Source organism: Syngnathus leptorhynchus, chromosome 9 (genome assembly GCF_054491065.1).
Source record: "Syngnathus leptorhynchus isolate UIUO chromosome 9, UIUO_Slep, whole genome shotgun sequence".
In the NCBI taxonomy this organism is placed as follows: Eukaryota; Metazoa; Chordata; class Actinopteri; order Syngnathiformes; family Syngnathidae; genus Syngnathus; species Syngnathus leptorhynchus.
The window spans coordinates 5,060,755-5,083,621 of record NC_141203.1 but is presented as its reverse complement, the minus strand read 5'-3'; the positions used below and the strand labels follow the sequence as shown (position 1 = coordinate 5,083,621).

Here is a 22,867-nt window from a genome sequence, read left to right as displayed (position 1 = left end):
ATTTGGAGAGAAAGTTGCCGCGTGCCTTCGGGAAGAAATAGAGTGCCCTCCATTTTGGAACAGAGGGTTTGGGTAAATGCATGGCACAGGCAAGTGCAGTGGGGCATACTGAGTCAATGTGCATTATGATGCTTAAATTACTATAACTTTTTTTCTTTTTTGAGAGGGGAAGGCAGCAAAAGATAATATTCTCATGTATGTAGAATGCGTAAATTAGAAAATAAATTGTATAATTCTGAAATAAATTATAAAAAATTATAAAAATAAAATTATAAATATCTAAACATCTGGTTCCTTAACTAATCATTTATCTTGTTCCGCGACCACGCTAACTCAAAGCACTTACTATAACTTCAATAACAAACTTTTTAACCAGTTTTTTACAGTACTGCACAAAATATATAGTCATATGAGAATGTTATAGATGAATAAAACAATTTGTGGATTATAATTTCATGCTTTAAAGTGACCCAGTAAGCTTCAGTAATATAATGCTATAGATATATAATATAATAAAATAAAATAAAATAAAAAAATGCTGTATTGTGTTGCTGTACCAATGTTGCTATACCTTTTGTGTTCAAATTTCCATGACTTAAAAGCTGATAACTGCTGCAACACCGATTTCACTATCCCGTCTATGGCATTTTGCATTATATGTTTACACTGAGCTAACAGATTTTGCATAGTTGTTTTTGAAGAATTATTTATATCTGCTGCCTTCCTCACTCAATTTTGTCTTAGAATTTAAGAAAAAAAAATCTAAAAAATAAAGATTCTGTACATTGGATGTCATAATGTACTTTCATAACTTCTATAAGTTTGTATCAAATGCCAATCGGACATGCGCATATAACAAAATAAAAGTAAATCTAACATGCAAAAACATACACAATAATACAAAAAAACCAAATATCCTGTAATAATAGTTAAACCGTGTGGGTGATTCTTGAAAAATATATAAGCATCCATCATTAAGTGCAATCAAATGGATATCTAGCCACTAAGATCACCTGTCCGACTATGGGGAATCTGAATGACTTTACTTGGTCTAATGTGTTTACACGAAAGTGTCATAAATCCAATTGCAGTCGAACTAACTCAATAACAGAACCTTCCTTGGAAACATACATAGAAAATCCAATCCAGCACTCGATTTGTACAGTACGTCTATATGAGGTGTCTTTTTCCACACCTCCAGCCGCTTCTTTGTCACTAGTATGAAATAAAGTCCACTCATCCCCACTTACTAGCTCCCACTCGTGTTGTATATGGAAACTTTAAGAATAGACCTGTCATCATGCAAATGTGACAGTGCAAGTTTGTGTGCGTGTGTGTATCTGTGTGTGTGTGTGTGTGTGTGTGTGTGTTTGTTGACGGATCTGAGCTAACGCCTCGCTATATGGCATCGGACATATTTTAAGATCGCTGTATTGCCTCAAAAAGTAAATATATCCCTTATTAGTCGGAGTGTGTCATCCACTCAGGACAAATAAACACTCATATCAAACTATCTGAAAAGAATTCATTGAATGATAATCATTTCAATCGATGACTTTGACAATTCAGTAAATGAATATTCAATATTTCGACAAACATTTGACCTCTATGACATTTGGGGAAATTTACGGTCCTCTTCTCAGGTGCAGACCAGGAAATACACAAAGCGACTATTGTAACTCCTCCCACGTGAATGGAGCGAGTGGGTGTGTGTGAGAGGCAGCGGTGAGCAAGAGAGTTCAGTGAACACGGATAAAGAAAAGAAGCTATTTGTTAATATAACTTCACATTGTTTATGGCTGATACAGTTATACACCTTTTTGTCTGGTTGCCGTATCCTTTAGTCACCATCGAACCATTTTCCACTGCTTTTTCTTCTCCAACTGAGTCACGCGTCAATATCGTTGTGTACACTTAACCTTTTCTCTGCTTCCTCGCCTCCGTTTTTGCTCATCACACGAATACACACACACACACACACACACACACACACACACACACACACACACACACACACACACCTGCTGTGAGAGCACACGTGTGGTTCATTGAGTGTGGCGAGTAGAGTACAAACTGAAGCATGGGGTGGGGGGCTGGTTGATGTTCCTTATGATAAGGTGCCCCCAATTTTTTTCACCAATGCATTTTGTCATGCAATCCAAATGAGACTTTGGATAAGTGAGCATCCAAAGCACAAACTTAACAGGAATGTTTTGATTTTTCCTTGTTTTTATCTTTCTTGGAATTTCTATGATTTTACCCAAAAGAGTACCTGATCCACAGAGAATTGTTTTATAATAGTAGTTTAATTACCTGTAGATAAATGTGTTTTAATGGCAGTAGTAATGTAACTTCATTTACAATATGAAATTGGGTACCTGTGTATACAGCAGGGCAGGGAAAACATTTGTGCTCCAGGACCAAATATAATTTTAAAACTAGACTGGTAAGCAAGGTAATTTGTAGATGAGGTAAAAATATAAATATACATATTTTTTATGTAATTAAATGATTCTGTATTCTTAAAAACACTGGATTAAAAACAACCCAATTTGAGGTAAAAATTGGACTGACCCAGGAAATTTGTTCAATTATTTTTTGATTTTATAAATAATAATTTATTATTTGTTATCTATGCTTGGTACAACCTGCTTTGCTACAAAACAATAAAAAAAATACATGTATGTATTTGGTCAAACTCACCCAACTTTCTTTAACTCCGCAATAAGGATGTATTGGACTATTTTCCAAAAAGTTGTTGTTTTCTAGTTTTTTGTAGGTCTATTATTTCTGACAAATATTTTGGAATGTTTCTACAAAAAAGAAATACAGCCTTCAAATTTGCTGGGTTGAAAACTGGACTGAACCCTGAAAGCTGGTTCAATTTGAACCAACTTTCGGTTGTTTAAAAACAAATTGTTGGGTTGTTTTGTTGTTACTGGGTTGCTCCAATTTTGAACCAATGCTGGGAAAATGCAATGAATATTACAGGACTCTGCCTTCCACTAAGAATGTAGTATACTGGTTTATACTCGATATACAGTACAATGTATATATATATATTTTTTGCAAATGATACAAGGAAAAACAACATTCACTCCACCCCCCACCTGTATGTGTGACGTAAAGCAATGACTCCCATGTGGCATTTTGACACCCTGTGATCATATCTAACTGTATCCCACGAGGTGAGAAGCCTTCCCTGGGTTGCAGACGAGACGACGTCAACTCCCATCCTGTAAATACTTCACGTGTTGACAGGAGTTTTCTCTGCCTCCTCTGAATGAGAAGCCTCTCTCAGTACGTCTTGTCTGCCACATCAAATAAAGGCGAGAAATTAACCATTGACGCGCTTGACCGTCGTCCTTTGACCGACAGAGAACAGATGGTGCTGTCGCAAAGATTGTGTAGTGCTGCTGATCTATTTTTTATGTGACGTAAGTGCTGAGGCTGAGAGAAGATAAGGTCACGCTGGTGTAGTTTATTTGAGAAGTAGACCTTTGAATGGATCCTGCTAACATACAGATATAAGAATCTTACTGAATGCACAAAAGGTCAGATTCAGCCAAAAGCATCAAACCTTTACATTTAGCAACCATGTATTTATTTTTAAAAATGCGGGTGATTTATCTGCAAGTCTTTCTCAATTGTCATAGGGATGATATGTGGGACAAATGTAAATAATTGAATTTCATCATAATTTATCCTTCAATCCAACTTTAATACTGGCTTCATGAGGTTTACTGTTACTATAATTGTATTTAAAGTGTGGCAGTGGTTCTTTCTTAATTAAATGTTTTTATTAAGGCAACATTGTAAAGAAATGGGGACTGACATGGCGACCAGTGGTGGTGGAAGTAAATATAAAAAGTGCAGTTTAAAAAATAAAAAAAAATCAGTGATAACACAAAATCTGGATGCTCATAGAAAGCAAAAAAAAAAAATCCAATAGAACAAATTTATGTGGGGTAAATATAAAGCAGAGATACTTTAAAAGACTCATGTAGCGGCTTCCCAGTTATGGGGGTTATGCAACCACATTATCTTAAATGTTTTACTTCCCCTCTCAAAAAGAATAACGTATGTTGTTCTGGTTGTAGGTCACATAGATGGTGCAAATAGTTTTGCAAAGATTTAATCTTGATCTAACTTTTTTTTATATGACCTATACTTGACATGTGTAGACTTTTTGTATCTACCGTACCTCTCTGACTCTCTGAGATTTATATTTATGAAGACAGGTGTTTTCATAAAGCATCCAATGTTATAGCTGTGGTCAAGTGGTGCTCCTTAAATATAAATACTTTTGCGCACGTGTGACTCTGTAACGCGCTTTAGCTCTGCTAAGAATTTAGCATTTAGCTGTCAGTGGGCATATTCATGCCCATCTGTTGTTTAGCATCAACATTAGGAAGTGTCAGACCACGCTGAAGGTCTTTGGAAAGTCACTTCTATATATCACACTTTTGGTTCTTTGCATCTTGACATAAAGCAGATGGGCTCAGGTATATACCACCGCCATTCTGCCGTAATTTCATAAAAAAAAAAAAAAAAAGATTAGAATGTGCAAAAAGTGACAACTATAATGTGTGACTGAGTCACATGAGCGTATTGGCACGAGTTTTGGTGAACACAAATAAAATGCTGGAGTGGCTTAAAGTGATAGTGCTCCCATTTAACAAATTTTGATGGTAAAAGGTTATGATTTAGTTCATTTATTTGATTATGTCATTATTTTTCACGTACATTTAATGCTTTTAAAACTAATTTTGCCACTTGCTGCTGATTGAAAATGACATCAGGTGCTGAGGGCTCAGGTTACCGCCAATTACGGCTCGCATGTTTTCTGGGTTTGGTTATTTAACATTGCACGATAAGATAAACTACACTGCAAGGTAGGAAGTAATCCCAAATATCCAAAAATCGTATGTCTCCCCCTCATGAACCAGGAAGTAGTGCTTACATTTTGTCGATTTACAAAGTGAACTGAGTTAATGAGTATCTATATTTTATATACATATATATATTATGCAAAATATTCAAATACAAGTGAATATCTTATATCATATCATATACTGTACATCATAATTTAAGATGTTAGATTGGATGTTGGGTAATCTTGCTGTCACGCAATGGTGCTATGACCTGGACAAGCTTTAGAAATCCGTAGAGCGATAAACCAAACTGTCACTAGGCGGACACATTCCTTTAGGCACAAATGTTCCTTGAGGCATAAATGTAAAAATCCTCCATCAAAATGGCACAATGTGTTCATTTATAACGTGTCTTCCATGATCCAGGAAGTAGCCAACAAATACTATTCTAAAGGGACACTGTCATTTCTTGTTTGGAGGTTGTTGCATTTGTAAAGATCTGAAGCTCCGTCAAGAAGCAATCTTTCAGCCCGTTTGAAATTTATTGCATGTTGAATGTCTTAAAATACCTCATAATGCATTATTTAACACATTTGTGCATTTGGGTCTGTGCCTTTTGTCATGTTCCATCCATCAAAGTCTTCCCTTTTAGACCTAATTCATTTTGTTGCTACATTCCACCACGCAAATGTGGGCATACGAGTCAGTTGAATGTTGTTTTATATGTTGGTCATTTAGCAAACTCAAGTTTTGTTAGCGGTTGACATTACAGTGAAGCAGTTGACCAAATCATTGTCAGGTTTGAGTGAGTGATGGCTACTAGGAATCATTAAATCTCTTTCACTCAAAAATAAATGTGAACGAGGAAGAGCATTCCGTAAAAGCTCAGACTGTGATGCCTTGCGTTCAACATGCTAATCAGGTTTCTGGTTTGTCGTCCTACATTATTTAATCTCATTAAGCAACGAAATGTTAAGTGAAACTTGTATTCCTCTAATGAAGTTGGTGCATGAATGCATACAGTGGTGGCCTTGTCGTTTGATTAGCGTTAACAATAAAAAAAAATACAAATAATTCAATTAAATTACACTCAAGATGTCTCAGACAGCCAAAGCTATATTAAGATTATGGTTTTTCTCACAATTTTTCTAATCTTACATCTAACATTTTTTCAATAAATTCTCAGAGTGAAATTTACAAACTTTTTTCCCACCGAGTCATTTCTGAGTTCCATGCTCTTTTGCTGCTATGTTGCAATTTTTGTAGAAATACTAAATTGGCTAATTTTGGGTATTAGTGTACCATTTTTGTTGTCACTGTTATCAATGCTATTGTTCTCGCTGCTATTGTTTCCGTTTTCACTGCCTCTATCACAACCACTGTATAGCCACTATTATTATCGTTATTGGCGGTATTGCCACTGCCTCTTTGGCTATTCCCGCTCTTTCTACAGTAGCAACAGCAGCCTATTGCTAGTGCTATTACCACTAATGCTTCTTTTGCAATTGTCTGCCATTGCTATTGCTATTGCAGCTGCATCCATTGCTTTTTCTATCAGTGCTATCATGGCTGTTATTGGTGCTAGGGCTTGCTAAAGTCATCTTTTCCACAAACACTACAAGAGTTTTGTTGGATCACTTTGCACCATCCCCAGTCAAATGGGGTTTTCTAATTGAGGGTGTTTATTCTAAAAGGCCAGTGGATATTTTCAAATGGATTGGAATATTTTCTGATTGCCAAGGCTTTCTGGAGCAGGCCTGATTCTGTCTGGGTGATTTACACCACTGCCGTGTTGTCGTCTTCGAGCGCCTTTTAACACATAAAGCATGGGCAGGGTAGCGGGGAGACTCGTCTGTGCGTGATGAATTACCTGGTGTTTACGTGCTAACGCACGTCAAAGTGTTGCTGTCACAGCCTCACATTGTGTTCAGGGCAGTGGCACAACAGCCTACGAGGGCTTTCCTCATGCTAAACAGAAAAAAGCTGATGATACGGGATGGCTTGTAACAATGGCCGTGAAGAGATAACTGTTGGAGTCAGTGACAAACACAGAAAAGAGCCATTAATTATTTGCCGTATGCTAAATAGTTATGTATACTATACTGTATTAGAGATTACCTTTAAAGCATATTCAATTACTGTATTTATTATATTTGTATGTACATTAATATTGTGTATCACTACCTAAATAATAATAATAATAATGTTGATAATATTCTTAACAATTCTAATAATTTATTAAACTTTTTTCTTTATCATATTTCTTAACTAATTGGCTTGGAGATACAACATTTTGCTTTTGCTTGTGTGACGGTCATTTTGACTAAGGTTACCTTAAATATAAAGTTACTTATCAAAGGCAGTAATGAAACAGCAATGTTCTACCAGCATACTTCTCACCTTGGTCGAACTAAAACATCATGAATATTCAACACAATCCGCTTTTATTACAACGCACTTCACATCAATGCGTGCCCTCTGTGTGCTAACATCCTAATCTCGGAGGCGGACGTAAACTATGCTTTCAATAAAATGAAAAATAAACAGGGATAACTTCAGATGGAAAGAACTGCACGTTACTGTATTTTCACATTTGCAGTAACTATGACACTGGAGCTAAATCGGATTTAACCTTCTGTCAGTCATTTATTTTAAATTCTTTCATAAGTGTATGGCATGTTTGTGTCAAGAAAAAAAACTTACCTCGCTACAACTGCACCATATTATGTATTTGTTTAATACTAATATTAAATATACTGCAAATATGAATTGTAAGTTACTTTTGTAATTCTATTTTTTTTAAGTATTGAACTAGCAATACTGTGGTAATGCATATAATATGAAATAATACACAGCATATTGCACATTAATGCTTTTCTCAGAAAAAAAACAGCAATAATTGTTCTGTCAGATATGAAGTAAGAGGTCTTTATTTTTACAAACATAATATTGTTCTAATTTTAAAATTACTTTACACAAATATTCTCGTAATGCATATTTTGTATACATAGTATATTGCAATGAAACACATAGCCCAATCAATATAACAGTTCATCCTCTATTGAATTACTGCCTCTGGTAGAATTTTCTATTTCTACCTTTTCTTTATATATAGGAAAGGTGTACCTAATGACTGCTAAGTGCACTTCCGCAACAATGGCTTCTTACTCAAGCAACATGGTTCCTCTGTGCTTAATCAGCTAATGCAGTCTTGTGGGTTGACTCGTGGCGATGAAATCCCACTGATGCCCGTGCTGAGCGCCTGTCCCGCTTCGACCCATCCATTTACTCCCTTCTCTACCCAAAGGGAGCGAGCTTGTGATGACATAGTTTCTTTGGGAATGGAGCGGAGTTTTCAAAGCGCTGTGGGAGGAAAGAGTAGGTGGGAAAGTAGTGGGAGGGTTTTTGGAAGATTGCATTGGAGATGCCTGTACCAAGAATGAAAGAAGAAGAAAAGAGCTTCTTTTCCCAAAGGTTTATGTAACCACAATGTGTGTTGTGATGGTGTATGTGATACATTTCTCTGCTATCCTAGCAAGTTACCATCACCCCCAAATGTGACAGAGAGTAAATCAGTGCATATATTACAATATTTGGAGCAGTGGGAGTGGACACCAAATGATACAGCACACTGAACTCATGTGATTCACCTTCTTTGGTGTTATTGTTCACTGGATTTGGTATACCGTACTTTCCGGACTATAAGGCGCACCATTAATGCATCATGTCAGATTTCTAATCCAAATCAAATCATTCTCCATTTAATCTTTTTTATTTCAAATTCATAGGCAACAAATTACTTTATAATCACAAAATAATGATCTATAGTCATTTTGATTCATGAGTCATAGTCTTCAGCGGGCCACTTATGATTGATTTCATAACAAAATGCTTCCGTTCAGTTTAATTTTAGGAATTTGGTCCATATATAAGGCGCACCGGACTATAAAGCGCACTGTCGGCTTTTGAGAAAATGTTAGGTTTTTAGGTGCGCCTTATAGTCCTGAAAATACGGTATTTGATATTTGTGTCTTTTTTTAAATGGTAGTTAAGGTCTATAGTAAGCTATATGGACACAAGCCATTTTCTTCTTTAATAATTCTTTCAGTGTTGGAAATCACTCCCTATTCACGGAATAATGCCCTTTATTTTGTGGTGCTGTTGACATGTTATCACTGTCCAGTGCCTTCAATGTATCCCATTTCCACATCTTGAAAAGTAGTGAACAACCGTTGACTCCAAAATGCAAGAGAGCATATTCCATGATGCAATGTACTGACAAAGAAGACGCATCACAGCTCAGTTATACATAAAGTGCTTTGTTTGGGTTCAATTAGTAAAATACACATCTTAAAATAATACAATTATATTGGATGTTCACTTTGTGATTATTTCTTCAATATGGAAGGTCCAGCTGCTGACATTGATCTGATTGTGTGACATGAGAGAATCCATTATAAAGCTGCTATTTAATTGAAGTTGTCATGGATGCACTAGTAAAGAAGCATTTTTTTTTTTCTGTTGCATTTTTGAATAATACAGGCAACATTTCACATTCATCTAGCATTCCTCAGGGCACTGTCATTGATCCGCTCTAATTTAGAGAGATAATTGAACAAATCTTTTAAAGCAGCCTTTCCCAAAAATGTTCAGGTATTCTTAAATTACCTCTAATTCTGTATTTTACTCGAACGACCAGATTAACACAAATGATGTATTTAAACCCTGCTATAGATTTAAGATATCAACATTGCATTATTTAAGGGCCAAACTCTTGGGACCTAATGATTCTTAATCATGTCATCAGTTCTTTTTGCATTGATGAAACCATGATAAGAGCACATGTTACTAGAACACGTTTATCTGCTTATTACAATTGTTCCATGATGAATACTGGCATTGTTCAGAGGGACGCGACAATGGTCTGTGTGAGACAGATGAGTCAAATCAATCTAAATTGAGATCATTGATGATGTGAAACATTTCCCTGAGTAGACATTGACGACCTGACTGAGGTTGATGAAGGAAGCAGCCCTTTGTTTCTGTATTACGACCTATTATGTGGACCTTTTATGCACGTATCATGCATGTTAGTATCCCCGCAGCAAAATCCCCGACCCCTCCCTTCCCTGTTATTTCCCACTGTGGCTATTTTTGGCATTGACTGTTGAAAGGTTAACTTAGTATGTATTGAACGTTGAAACAATAGCTCAAAATAGTAAACATGCATCCTCTGGGAAATATATTTCACGTATGTGAAAATTTTGCTCTTTGAGTAGTTGTTGGATGTATGGTGTTATTTTTTTGTGTCTGGTAGAAACAATGAGCTACTTTTCGTTTGTGAACTTTAAATTGTTCATGTCCCATTTTGTATCGCTTTATTGAAAATGTTTATCTCATTTTGTTCACAAGCTAAGCATAGATTAATACGAGTCATAAAACTCTTTGTGTCATATTTACTTCTTCTCAAACCCTTGTTAAGATTTCCCGAGGTGTCTTCAGTTTGTCTAAACACTATCATTTCATCTACAAAGCAATACAATCTGCGTGCATTAATAACATTATGTACGATACAGTTAACAGTGTATGATAGTGATTGACTGATTCCAAAAATAGTACTTTCTGAACCCAATAGTCTAGCTAACCTATGACTTCCACATGCAGACTTTCTCATAGTCCATCACATAAAATTACTGAAGCAGAGAATGTATGTGCGCACCTTGACTGTAGATCTTTATTGACTTGACATGAATGCTGCTTCAATAAATACTCCTTTCACGTGGTCATGATTTAGGATTAAGGTAAACCGTATATCCTCTGGATGAAAACATGACTTCACTATCTGCCTCATTTTCATGTCCAAATAGTGTTCTATTAAACTTTGCAAAGTGAAGTGACTGCCTTGAAGCATTTTATGAACTTCAACAGGTCAATAATATGATGTCCACTTCTACACCGTGTCGTTAATATTTTAGTTCTGGTGTGTCACTTTGGTGCTAGGAGTAATTACAGATGTGTCAGTCCTTATTAGGCTCTGACAGTGGACATGCAAATTAAAGTATGATGATAACCATAGAACAGGAAATGAAAGCTACAGAGATGTAGAGAATAGCTGCTTAGTACAATTTAACTCCCACATTTCTTTGATAAAATGATGATAAATGTTCAATATGGGGTTTCCACAAATAACGGGGAAATGGAGGAAAAATGTTCCACAAAAACAGTTTGACTTGTCTTCTTTTGAACGATTACAAAAGGTAATTTATTTTATGTGTATTGATAAAAGACGATGTGAAACAGTTTTGTGTCTGTTTTGTTGAACATCTAATGTTGTTAAAATGAAAGGTCAAGGGAAAAAAAAAAAAAAAAAGATCCCATCATTGTAACTCTCAGATGCTCTCTACTTAATGGAGGCGCATTGTGTAAATGCCAAAGTGCCGTAATATATTTCATTGATATTTGTGTTGCTGTTTACCCAGGCGAGCCCAGGAAAGTCTAAAAAGCAAAAACAAAATGAGATCATTTTCTGTTTTATAATCTGTGGTGTTGTTCTGACATGAGAAGAAGAGCTATATTGATCGCTAAATACTAATATCTGTTCCCGACATAAAATCAAGCATGCCATTTCACACGGACCAAGAGCAGCCAGCGTAATAATAGTAACGCCCTGCACCACTCCCTGACGGTTATTGGAAATTTTGTCTCCTCAGGCTGTGATCTATATGGGCCTCTGTTACATAACATGGAAATGAAGTGACATCACACGTTCTAATACTGCTCACTTTTTGATTGACACTATCAGAAATGTAGCAATATCCTTATTACTGTGCTAGTAGAACTGCAGTCATACTGAAAAATGTGTTCCATATGCTGACTCTAATGCAGCTATAAAATATATATATATATATATATATATATATATATATATATATATATATATAAAAAAATTACCGCTTATTTAAATCACCGGAACACCATGCACAAATGACAAATGCCTGTATGACTTTAGTTTGGAACAAACCTTTTTTTCCCTCACAATTTATTCTTGCAGAAATGTACCTTGCTCCAACTTTTTATGAGCACAAATAACTTTTTGTTTTCAGCAGTACAATTTCATGTTAAAAAAAACCCCAAACTTAATAGTAAGAGTTTAGGAATAGTAATACCGAGTACTACCACATCCCCAGTTATGACTGTGTGCACATTTGTGCAACCTTATCACAGATGTTTAGTTTGAAATCCCCTCTCTAAAGGATTTCTCTTTTTTTCCCTCCCCCAATTGAGTTGTTATAGGTCAAATTAATGAGGGGAAAAGCTTTAAAAGTTTGAAAGTTTTGAATTTTCATATTTTTATCACAAAGATTTTGCATTGAAACAGGAGTGTGTAGACTTTTCATACCCACTGGATGGCATCATTAGCATGAGCCATCTATCACTCATCCTTTTTAAACAAAGTAGTCTGGCCACTAACAGTTAGTTGGACAAACAAGAACAAGAAGACATAATTTATTTTTGGAGCCTTGGCAAAGGTTTGCATGACATAATCTGGTGTTAGTCAAACAACACATGATCAAATGTGTCATTGTATTTTTACACTGTGCTTTATTATGACAAATGAAGGCTTCTCAGTAGTGTTGTCATTGACTTGTCACAACCGTGGAAACGTAATAAATGAGAGATTGATAGATATGATCAAGTTATTCATTTGGACTCTGTAGGGGGCTGCCATTATCAGATGGAGATGTCAAAACAGAGCAAGTGTAACGTGACACATTAATGACTACTCGGAGGCTTATTCCTTGTCTTACCCTCCCCTTTTTTGGTTCTTATTTTAGCTATGGGGAAGTGATTGAACTGTAACATCCAGTTTGGACACAGCACTTTTTTTCCCCCCCCTCCATCGGATATAAGTGATCTATGTTTAATTCATGATACCGCTCCACGCTGTGTTGGCCCTCGGCAAATTGGGCTTGATGGGTTTCCATTTAGAGGTTGCCCCTTTTGCTTGTTTCGCCGCTGAAGTCGACCATGAGGCTTGTAGTCTTAAGATGAGTGGAGGAGAAGAGAGACAAGCATATAGATGAGTGTGTGAGTGTGAGAGATCCTGCAGTAATCCTGCTGAGCGCCACACTGTCCTCTAGCGGCCGAGTGGTAGTACAGCATGTGCAGCAGAACATTTTCTGTCACCATATTCTAATAGTTCAATGTTTCAAAATTTTCTTGAGTCAACTAGACACATATTTTTCATAATTTCTCAAAGTTCACCACAAAATTCTCACAAAAATTATGTACAGTATACTAAAATAATGATCTCAATTTACTGACAAATTAATTTATTTGGCCCTATTTAGATGAGCACAAAGATATCACGCTGAATCAATGACAACAGGTTGTTACACAGGTTTAATGATGTACTTTCTGCCATCTGTTGGAATAGAACATAATTGCTCCGCCTGTAAATGGAAGATGTAATATTTATTACAAATTAATATTAATTTTATGGCTTAATTGTTGCGAAAATTAGTGTCTGTGATTGTGTATTCTTTACGATTTCAACACCAAACTGGACATATGATAAAATGTCTCAAATTTATTTTAAATAAAGTTAAAAATTGCGCTATTTGAGATGATACCGATAGATATAAATGAACTTTCAATGCCACTTGCCACAAGAAGTGAAGCCACTGCACCTAATTTGAAATTACATTTAAAAGATATCTTCCCAGATGAATTATTTCTCTTATCAAGTGGGAGGAGTTCCAATGTCCATGATTGGTCTGTCGCCATTTCATTTGGCTGCCTCAAAGCTGCCACAAATCTCATTTTAGTGTTGATATTATATTTAGTACAATGACATCACTCACATCTGTGTCACCTCATTGGCTTGCAAAGTGTCACCATCAGTGTTCCATAAATGTCTTTGCGCATCGTATATTTTCCTTTGATACGGACAACCACAATGTTGATATAGCCTCGGTTAATGGCGCCCGTGGTCGTAATGTTAGCCTTTACAGACGTCATTAGTGTTTGATTCTCCATTCGCAATGGGCTGCCTGTTGCCTCCCATGTAATAGCGCTCCATTTCTCCCATAGAAACATTTCATGTATTTTATGGTGATCACAGCGTTCTTTCTGTAACGTTTATTATATTCTCAGATATTTAGTCGATATGACTGCAATGTTTTACGTTTGTCATTATTTCGGTCATCTTGGGCCCGTGATACATTTTAAAAATGTTTATTGTTATTTGTCATTGCGGTGTGAAGCTTGACTGAACCAAATTCAACACAGGCCTTATTAGCTTTTATCACACACTGCTGCATGGCCATCTGTGTTTATCTTTGCAATATGCAAATATAAATACTGTATACAGTGTGTGCATGCGTGCGTGTATGTGTGAGATGAAGTGATGCTTCCGTCTTAACGCTTGTGTTGCAGTCACACTCTATGCTGGCCTCATTTTCTGCATTTTATATGGATTAAACGGCAACCCCCCCCTCAAATCATGAAACTCTCTAACGCATACAACCTTCAAGTGCTTCAATCATTGATTCATATTAAAAATAAAAAAATCCAAGCATTACTGGGCTAATATTTTGTTTCCATGCAAATCCCACATATTACATGCAGTTGTCACTTCCAACTAATTGATATTCTCCCACGTAGCTGCGGGCTTCCCAAAGGAATGCCAAACCGCTGACAAAGCTCGCTGCTCCTCCTTTACTGCTGCATCCTTAAAAATTGGATGTCGACAGTATGGATATGTGATCAGAATACGGATGAAATGCCATCTTGCTTTACTTACTCGTTATGTACCACTCTGATGAATTGATTCCATGGACTGGCTCATAAAAGTCCATCTTTTGCAACATCAAATAATACCAGAAGAAATAAAAAATGTCAGGAAAGCTGCTGTGCTGCAAAGCAAATGTTTTACACTATTACTGTTTTATAGATGTAAATTTTATTTGGAAAGAAATCTCCTGGCTCTCTCTAGCACAATGTCCATGAGCTGCATCTGACCTTTCCCGTCCAAAGTTATAGCAATCAGGTCAACGTGTTGTCATCACAGTTCAATCAGGATGCTCCCAGGGTAACCAAGCCACTTTACCCAGAATTCTTTCCACTGGTTCCCTCCCTCGCTAGGGCAGCCAATGTAAGTATTAACAAGGTAATTCAAGCGGCAAGTGGGCTATTTTTGAGTGGCACTTGCTGTATTTCATTAGAGTCCCTGTTGGACGTCTACACGCCGCAAGCTATGCTTTAATCTTATGCTGATGGGGAGGGGGGGGGGGGTGTAGTTGGGAGAGGGGTTGGGCAGTGCTCTTGAGAGGGAGACAAATTGTAATGTGGTTCAAGATGATCTCCCAAGGCACAAGTGAATGGCTGGCAGCCATTATGGGATGTACATTTCAATGATTTTATGACACATCGTCACAAGATGATGAGCCGGCGAGTTAAAGGTTTGCGGTCGGGGTCACCATGCCCGCTGTCCACTCTGGAACATTCCCTGGAGAATGTACAGTGAATTATAGGTGGACACCGTTGGCTCCTCAGCGTGTTCTATAAAACTGTTAACCTGAGCATCATTCAAGCATTATGTAAAATGTATTATGCAAATTTGAATGTGACACTGAAGTGCCTTCAATAGTATTCATCTCCTCCGTTGAACCTTCTCACTTTTTGCCACCTTCCAAGAAAAAACATAAATGTTTGTATTGAGATTTTATGACTGAATGACACACAGTGACACAATTGGAATAGGTTAATAGTAAAAACAAAGAACTCACTTGAACTATAAGAATAATCTTACACATCTAGTTTTGTCACATTAGTGTAAAAAAACAAAACAAAAAAACAACAACCCCTGCTTACCCTAATTGTGATTTACACACAATTTCCCTCTCTTAACATCCGCTATTGAGGCCCCACCTTCTTTTGTAATATATGTCACAAAATAATCCAAATAAAAACCTCTGAGTTAATCCATCAAATGTACTCATGTTGTGTACCTCAGGCATCTCTTTTCTGTATTGCGCGGTGATAAAGGAACGCAGCCTGGAGGCAGAGCGGCGAGAATCATCAGTCGGCTTGTTTATCTGACTTGTGTCGGCTGACATTTTATTGTGGCGTCGCTGCAGGACATTGAACTGGCGATAATGTCATTTCCTTAAAGCAGATTGGATTAGAACATTTGGTCCTGATGATCTGAGCCTAGATCTGATTCTATTGCATCTACGTGTTTTTACATATTGGTAATTTTCCATCCACGCGTATTAATTTTACTGAGGGCCGAGAATATCCTCACATTAATTGTGTATTCAAAGGTAAGCGCGACAGAACATTTATAAAATTATTAATGGCCTGTTTGACAGTCGTCAAGGGATTCTGTAGGACTTCTCTCATATGAGATCAGTTTTACTCCTTCACTGTTTCAGAAAAGCAATAGGTGCGTAAGGGAACCTGTGCAACTGTGGGGACAGTTCTGAGAACAGTTTCAAGCTCCCCTTTTAAAGCCGATTCCATTATCCAATAAAAAAATACACAGAAATAGGAGACTCCTATAGAGTTTGTAAACAATGTGGTGTCTTTTAGCTGGAGGTAAAAAGCATGTTTCCTTAAAAACGGCAGTTAGCATATGGTTACGTAGGAATAGACATGAAAAAACTCAATCTGCATGATCGTAAATGTTAAAATAAAACAATTTGAGTTTTGGCTCGCGGCCGCTTGCTGTTCATCCTGCCGGAGCAGCGTTGCCCGCATTGCCAGTCATCCGTGTGCCTCAATTATGGACAAATAAATGAGACAACCACCTGAGGTAGAATATGTAAAAGTTGGATTCGGAGCACTGGACTTCCAGCGATGAGGCCGACCCTTCAGCTGAGTGTAACACTGACGTAACGGCAGCTATAGTTGCACAGTTTTAAGATTCCTTACCTTAAAACAATTTTCCTTGATTTGACATACTCAAAGTTGTCACTTGGTGATTTATAACTGGTCATAAACTTTAACCAAAGTGTCTAAATATTTTATGTGACGAAACAAAGTAAGTTGAGACTGCACGTATTTAGTGTAGTTGGTAAGCAAATGAACGCAAAGCGCTCCAGGCCTTGGAAAGGGGGGGGGGGGGGTGTCACCTGTCAAATTATCTGTAATCATGTTAACTCCGAGTAGAAGCAGTATAAATGCTGGCATTGAGGATCGAGAGGAGTGGCTTTTGGCTAATGCGAGCTTTGGAATGGGACAGACATGGACGCTCGGACATTTACATACAGGAGAAGGAAAAATGTAGGTATGTGATTGATTGTGATCGTTTTTTTTTTAGGTGGCACTTGAATGCAAAATTTCTCTTTTCCATGTGCTGGAACATGTAGAATTAATATTTAACTAATATCTTATATTGAATTCGATAACTATGCCGCTTGCATGTTTGTTTTCTGTCTGCGTTTTAATGTTGCCTTTGTTTTGATTTCATAATACCGTCAAAATTATTCTGTTTTAAATACATCCGCTAACGAAAATCAAAATTGCAGGCTGCCACTGACTAAAATATGTTGGGGTGTAGTTAATCATTTGGGGGCCCTAAGCAAACTCAATAATTAGCCCCTCCACCTTTGTGAACCACAAAGATTATTAATATTTATTATCATTACCGACAAAAGAGTGAATTTGGGAACATTTTACGATTATAGAATGTCTTTCAGATACATCTTGAGGATTATATTTTAACATGAATCGTTGCAATGCTTCTATGGTATTAAAAAAAAAAAAAATCACTCTTCTTGTTTGTCACTTTTCACATCATATCCATTCAGCTGACATTGACAGCAGGGCTTCTGCAACTGGCATCGGTTACATACATTGTGTGTCACAGTGAACATGGTTGAATCTTTTGGTAGTTTTGATAATAAACGATTTGTTTTGTTTTGGGTAGAATTCAAAAGCTGTAGTCATTTGTGCCTCTCAGGTTGATGAAAGAATTAGCAATTAGGGTCAGTCAGGTGCTCTAGGCTGTAAAATTGTTCAGAGGGATTTACGGAGCAAGAACAAATTGGATATTTTTGCGACTAAACAAAAAAATGATAACCTGGAAATTAGAACTTGAGAAAAACAGTTCAATGATTGTTCAATTTTTATTGAAAGTGGCTTAGTAACAAGAAATGCTTGCAACATCTCAACCTCATGAAAAGTGAATGCAATTTTCAACATAGGTGCAGATCTTAACAGTGAATGATTTTTTTTTTTTTTTAAACATGATTAACTTTATGCAATGTGGCTAAACCACAGGCCTCAGGTTATGACAGCCACATTTCAAGGTGTTCATGCTCATTCCTTTCATTCTTCAATTGCTGTGGGCCTGCGATGCTCTCCTATGGGTTAAAAACTGATATAAAATATCATGTCTGTCAAGCCCTGTCAGGCTTCAGCTTGATAGCTCCGCTTTCTCAAGCAGAGCACTGTCCCGGTATGATTAGATGAATAGATTGTGCACGCAGTGTCTCTGTCGCGGTCTGACAGTGTCCGCTGCTGGCTGCAGCCTTTTACTGCATCTTCCAATTGATGCCGCATCAAAATCGCTGCACGTGTTTAGTGAAGTGGAGTTCACTGCTCACACGTGAATAGCTGTCTATACTATAAGCCTGCTTGTGTGAATTTTAATCCCCTCATCAGCATGTTCAGCTTGATGCATTTTTTTTTCCAAATCCCATCTATCTTATAGAGAAACTACAATGTTTTCCCTAATGAGAATGGATGACTCTAAATGAATGAACAGCTGGATTCAACAGGTGCATGTGGAGACCCACAGGGACAACCCTCTTCTACCGTCCTCCGCCTTTGTAGCCTAGAGGTTTTAATTACAGACACAAACAGCAGATGGCTCTCTCGAGTTTTAATATGGATGCCTGTGATTTGCTGCCATGCTGGTATTTCCCCTGCCAGTGTGTGTTCAGAGAATGTGTGTGTGTGTGTGTATATATATATATATATATATATATATATATATATATATATATATATATATAGTTGCATGATGATCAGTTAGTCTGATAATAATGAGATTATAATCCATTCAATGAATGGTTCAGGATGTGTTATGTTTATGAATGAAATAGCCTCCACAATGTCCTTCACCACTCACATCCGTGGAGTTGCAATTTGTCTGTCTGCACCTGGGATCAATACACCAGAAAAGCATTTGACTGTCTGCATCTAGAAGTATATCTGCTTTTTTCGGTCTAAAAATTTGCTGCATTTTTTTTTCAAGTTAACAGAAGCTCTAGCGGATGAGACAGAAATGCCCAGTGAGGTGTAGTGCAAGTTCACAAACCATTGCCACTGCATTAAAATGTCAATCCACCTACCATGTGCAGACTATTTTGTCACCAAATTAGCAGGTGCCCAGATGAGCGCATCACAAACACGCTAATTTGCGCTGGTTACGCCAGTTTTTGCACCAGAATAGGGCTTGTAGTGTCATTTCTGTGCTTTTATCGCTGTCCGTGGTGCTGAAAACGCACTTGGCTTTTTGTATGGTCGGACTAAAGGCTATAACGACTGGGCATCCTCTGTTTGTTTTTTAGAATGAATCACGGAATTCAATTACAATTTTTCATCAGAAATAGTCAATTGTAATCGCATTGTGTCATATTATTATATTTTTGATATACAATATTTATAATCCAAACTGTTTGGACTACATTCAATAGCCTTTGTTGTTATTATGAAGGTCATTTTGGGGGCTATTCAAGAATCCCGCCTAACGTATTTTTCCAACTGTATTCGAGCTAGTTGAATCTCGACACTATTACAAAGCGCATCAATTGGTCAAAGACTGGCTTGCTGATCTGAAGTTGCAACTCCACCACTATAATATATCTCCTTCTGTTCAAGCATTTCCTAACGAAAGGGGAGGGGGAGCGCGGGGTGAGGGACTTGTTGATTGCACTAGTCTACGTAACGACTTCCGGTATATCCTAAGAAGCGCTCCTTCATTTAAACTCCAGGGTTACATTAATTCCGGTGTTTGCGCACACATTTGAGTATGTAGCCTGTCACGCTGTGTACACGTCGTCAGTACTGGTTTGGCCTCAGCTTGTGTGGTCCTATTATATTATTTGTTGTTTTTCTTTTTTTTTATTGCACCGGTGGTTCTGTCGCATCTGGACTTTCGTCGAACGTCTGAAAAAAAAATGCATTACCGTAAAAGTTTGCCAAACAGGATGTATTGCTATGGAACAAACTTTAAATCCGCGTAGATGCTCTTTGTGTGCACATGCACGAGCGTCACTTAAACAGCAGCGTGAACGCGCACATTCGGCTGACACTGGGAGGAGGAGAGAGGACAAGCCCGGCTGGTGAAAAGGAGGGAAAAAAAAGAGTGCATTTGCCTCTCAGCACGCTGCAAGACGCAACTGGACCTTTTCTTATTTTTGTTGTTAGTATTATAAAATGTGAATATAAGTATTGTATTGGATACGTCTTTTAAGGGAGCGCGTGTTCTCCAAGACTGTTTCCCCTCCTTCTTCATTCATGCGGAATTACGCACGATTTCCTGGATGATCATCAACCCAATTTATTTTTTATCATGAGGTGTTTGGACTGCAAAGAGACTTCTTATTCTTCTTAATAAATAATAAAGTGACATTTCACACTATACTGGACCGGAGCGGACTGCTCACGCCGTCACCATGCCGGGACCCTGACCCGGTGGCCGGGGAGGGGAGCCGTTTCGTGCCCACACCGCCGGTCCCGGTGCGCCTCCCGGCAAAAGGCTGATATTGACCAGCCATGGCCGCTGCCATCGCGAGCGGGCTAATCCGTCAGAAGAGGCAGGCGCGGGAGCAGCATTTGGACCGGCCCTCCACCAACCGGCGTCGGAGAAGCCCCAACAAGAACAAGGGGCTGTGCAACGGCAACCTGGTGGACATCTTCTCTAAAGTGCGCATCTTTGGCCTCAGGAAACGCAGGCTACGGAGACAAGGTGCAAGTTTTGCCACGCAGCCACTGGTTGATTGCCACTCCCTTTCCAAGCTACACATGATCACGTCGATGCGTTTGGCGCGTGCGTAAAAAGGTGATAAAACACTGAGCACGTTTGCCGCATGTGAAGAGCTGTCATGTCCTGCATGGTCCACGCTATGGGTGGGGAAAAAGGGAATGCAGAGTAACTATAGATACACGATTATTGCAATATTTTCATAGTACTATCACAATAATGTGATGCGCTATAGAGCATATGAAACATGCATAGCAGTAAAATCACAATGTTTAACTAATGAAGTAAAACCGTGCTGACCAAGTGAATTTGTCTAATTAACTTAACAACTAACAATAATAATAAACTAAGCAAAAGTTACATTTTACCTTCAAAAATGTAAATCTTTACTGTTGTATTGCAAAAGCATATCAATGTCTGATTTGGAAGCTCAGTGAGAAGCAGTATTGTTACAATATCTGAAAAAAGGACTTGGTTAGTGTTAATATTGCTGTAATGCAAAGTGCAATACATCTAATTTATATATAAAATTTCATGTAAGATATTTCACCCCTAACTGTTTCAAAATATAGTTTTACATATTCTGGTGTCGTCCATATTTGAGGAAGTATCGCCATATTTGTGAATGTTATTGAGTACTTGCACAAACATTTCACCTGGAAAAATAATCTTACACGGCTCCATGGGGGAAATTGTCAAGAGATGTGTTTAGGACAGCTCAATCAGTCTGAATATTTTTCTATTCGGATAAACATAGTTAACTTTCATCAGATATGGACCCTGTTGCGCCGGGCATGCATTATTTCTCTGACTTACGCATTTCAAGGACCATTTTGCCGTTGACGTTGCAATGTTCCGTGTCCTCTTGTTGGAATGGTGGAAGCTAGGGATCAGATGTTGCCCTTACAGACCCCATGTGGATTAAAATGTGTTTATATGTGTCGATGTGCTTTGCACGTGTTTGTGATGTCAAATAGGGAACCCATCTGGAGACGGGTCAGGGTGCTTCGAAATGGCAGATGCAGATTGGTCTCATCCTCTGTCACCTCAGTGCAAAAGCCTCACCCATCTCCATTAGTGTGTGTTTGTGTTTCTGCATGTTCACATGATAACCTAGTTTTCAATCTCTACTTGTTGTTCATACACTAGAGTTAGGTTGTGTTAAGCGAAGAAAGATATTTGCCAGAGGATATTCAAAGCACTTCACAAAAAATATATATAGGAGCATTAGATTACCTTTTGTAATGTAAACTTCCTTGCTTGAGCAGTAGCTCCAAATCTTGTTCACATCCAGTATAAATCATCACAAGGATATTAAGAATCCTAAACATTGTACTGGTTATCTGAAACACTTTTCCTGAGCTGAGGTCAGTGGTTACATCATCCTTAACGTTAGAAAAAACGCTGGATTTGAACAGAAAACTGACCCAAGGGATCTGTGGTTGCTGAGGTCAAATCTAAGATCAATAAACAGCTATTGTCCACAATTTACCATCCATAATTATTGATGGACTTCATCAAATGTGAGAAAATTGTTCTCTGTTGAAGTAAAAACCCTTGTCATTGGAACATGTGGGTCTCTTCTGGTACGGGTGGGGGCACAACTATGCAAGACCTTCTCAATGCATTTAATAATGTTTTAAGGCTGTGTCGTAAATTGCACGAGTTCACAACCTCGGCAATATGTGCTAAACCCCCCCCCACACACACACACACATATAATGGAGCCACTTTGTTCCGGTGTCCACTTGGGGAAGCTGACGGCTTTGGTGACATAACATTGATCCTAAGGTGCCGAGCCATAGCATAAGGCTTGGAGCAAGGTACAAGCAATACTGTCTCTTCTATACATTTTTCTCATGCTTCTTTTTGGTTAAGGACAAATAACCACATGCGACATAGAATATGGTTTAATCTGAAATTGGAAAATAAATTGCTCGACCTCCGAAAAAGACGACAGATGCAAATATGTGATATAAGATGGCTTACCTTGTCA

The 22,867-nt window shown here is 37.8% G+C and overlaps 1 protein-coding gene across 2 annotated transcripts in view; it reads left to right on the top strand.

The window, feature by feature from the left end:
* Nucleotides 1-22,867, top strand: part of fgf14 (fibroblast growth factor 14) — a 46,443-nt gene that overhangs the window by 2,938 nt on the left and 20,638 nt on the right. The window contains exon 1 of one of the 2 annotated variants that reach the window (XM_085920855.1): nt 20,664-20,856. The exons of the other annotated variant lie outside the window; for it this stretch is intronic. Within the exon in view, the coding sequence (XP_085776981.1) occupies nt 20,664-20,856 (193 nt within the window). Of the gene's footprint in view, nt 1-20,663; nt 20,857-22,867 lie in introns of those variants that run through there. 2 annotated transcript variants of the gene reach the window in all.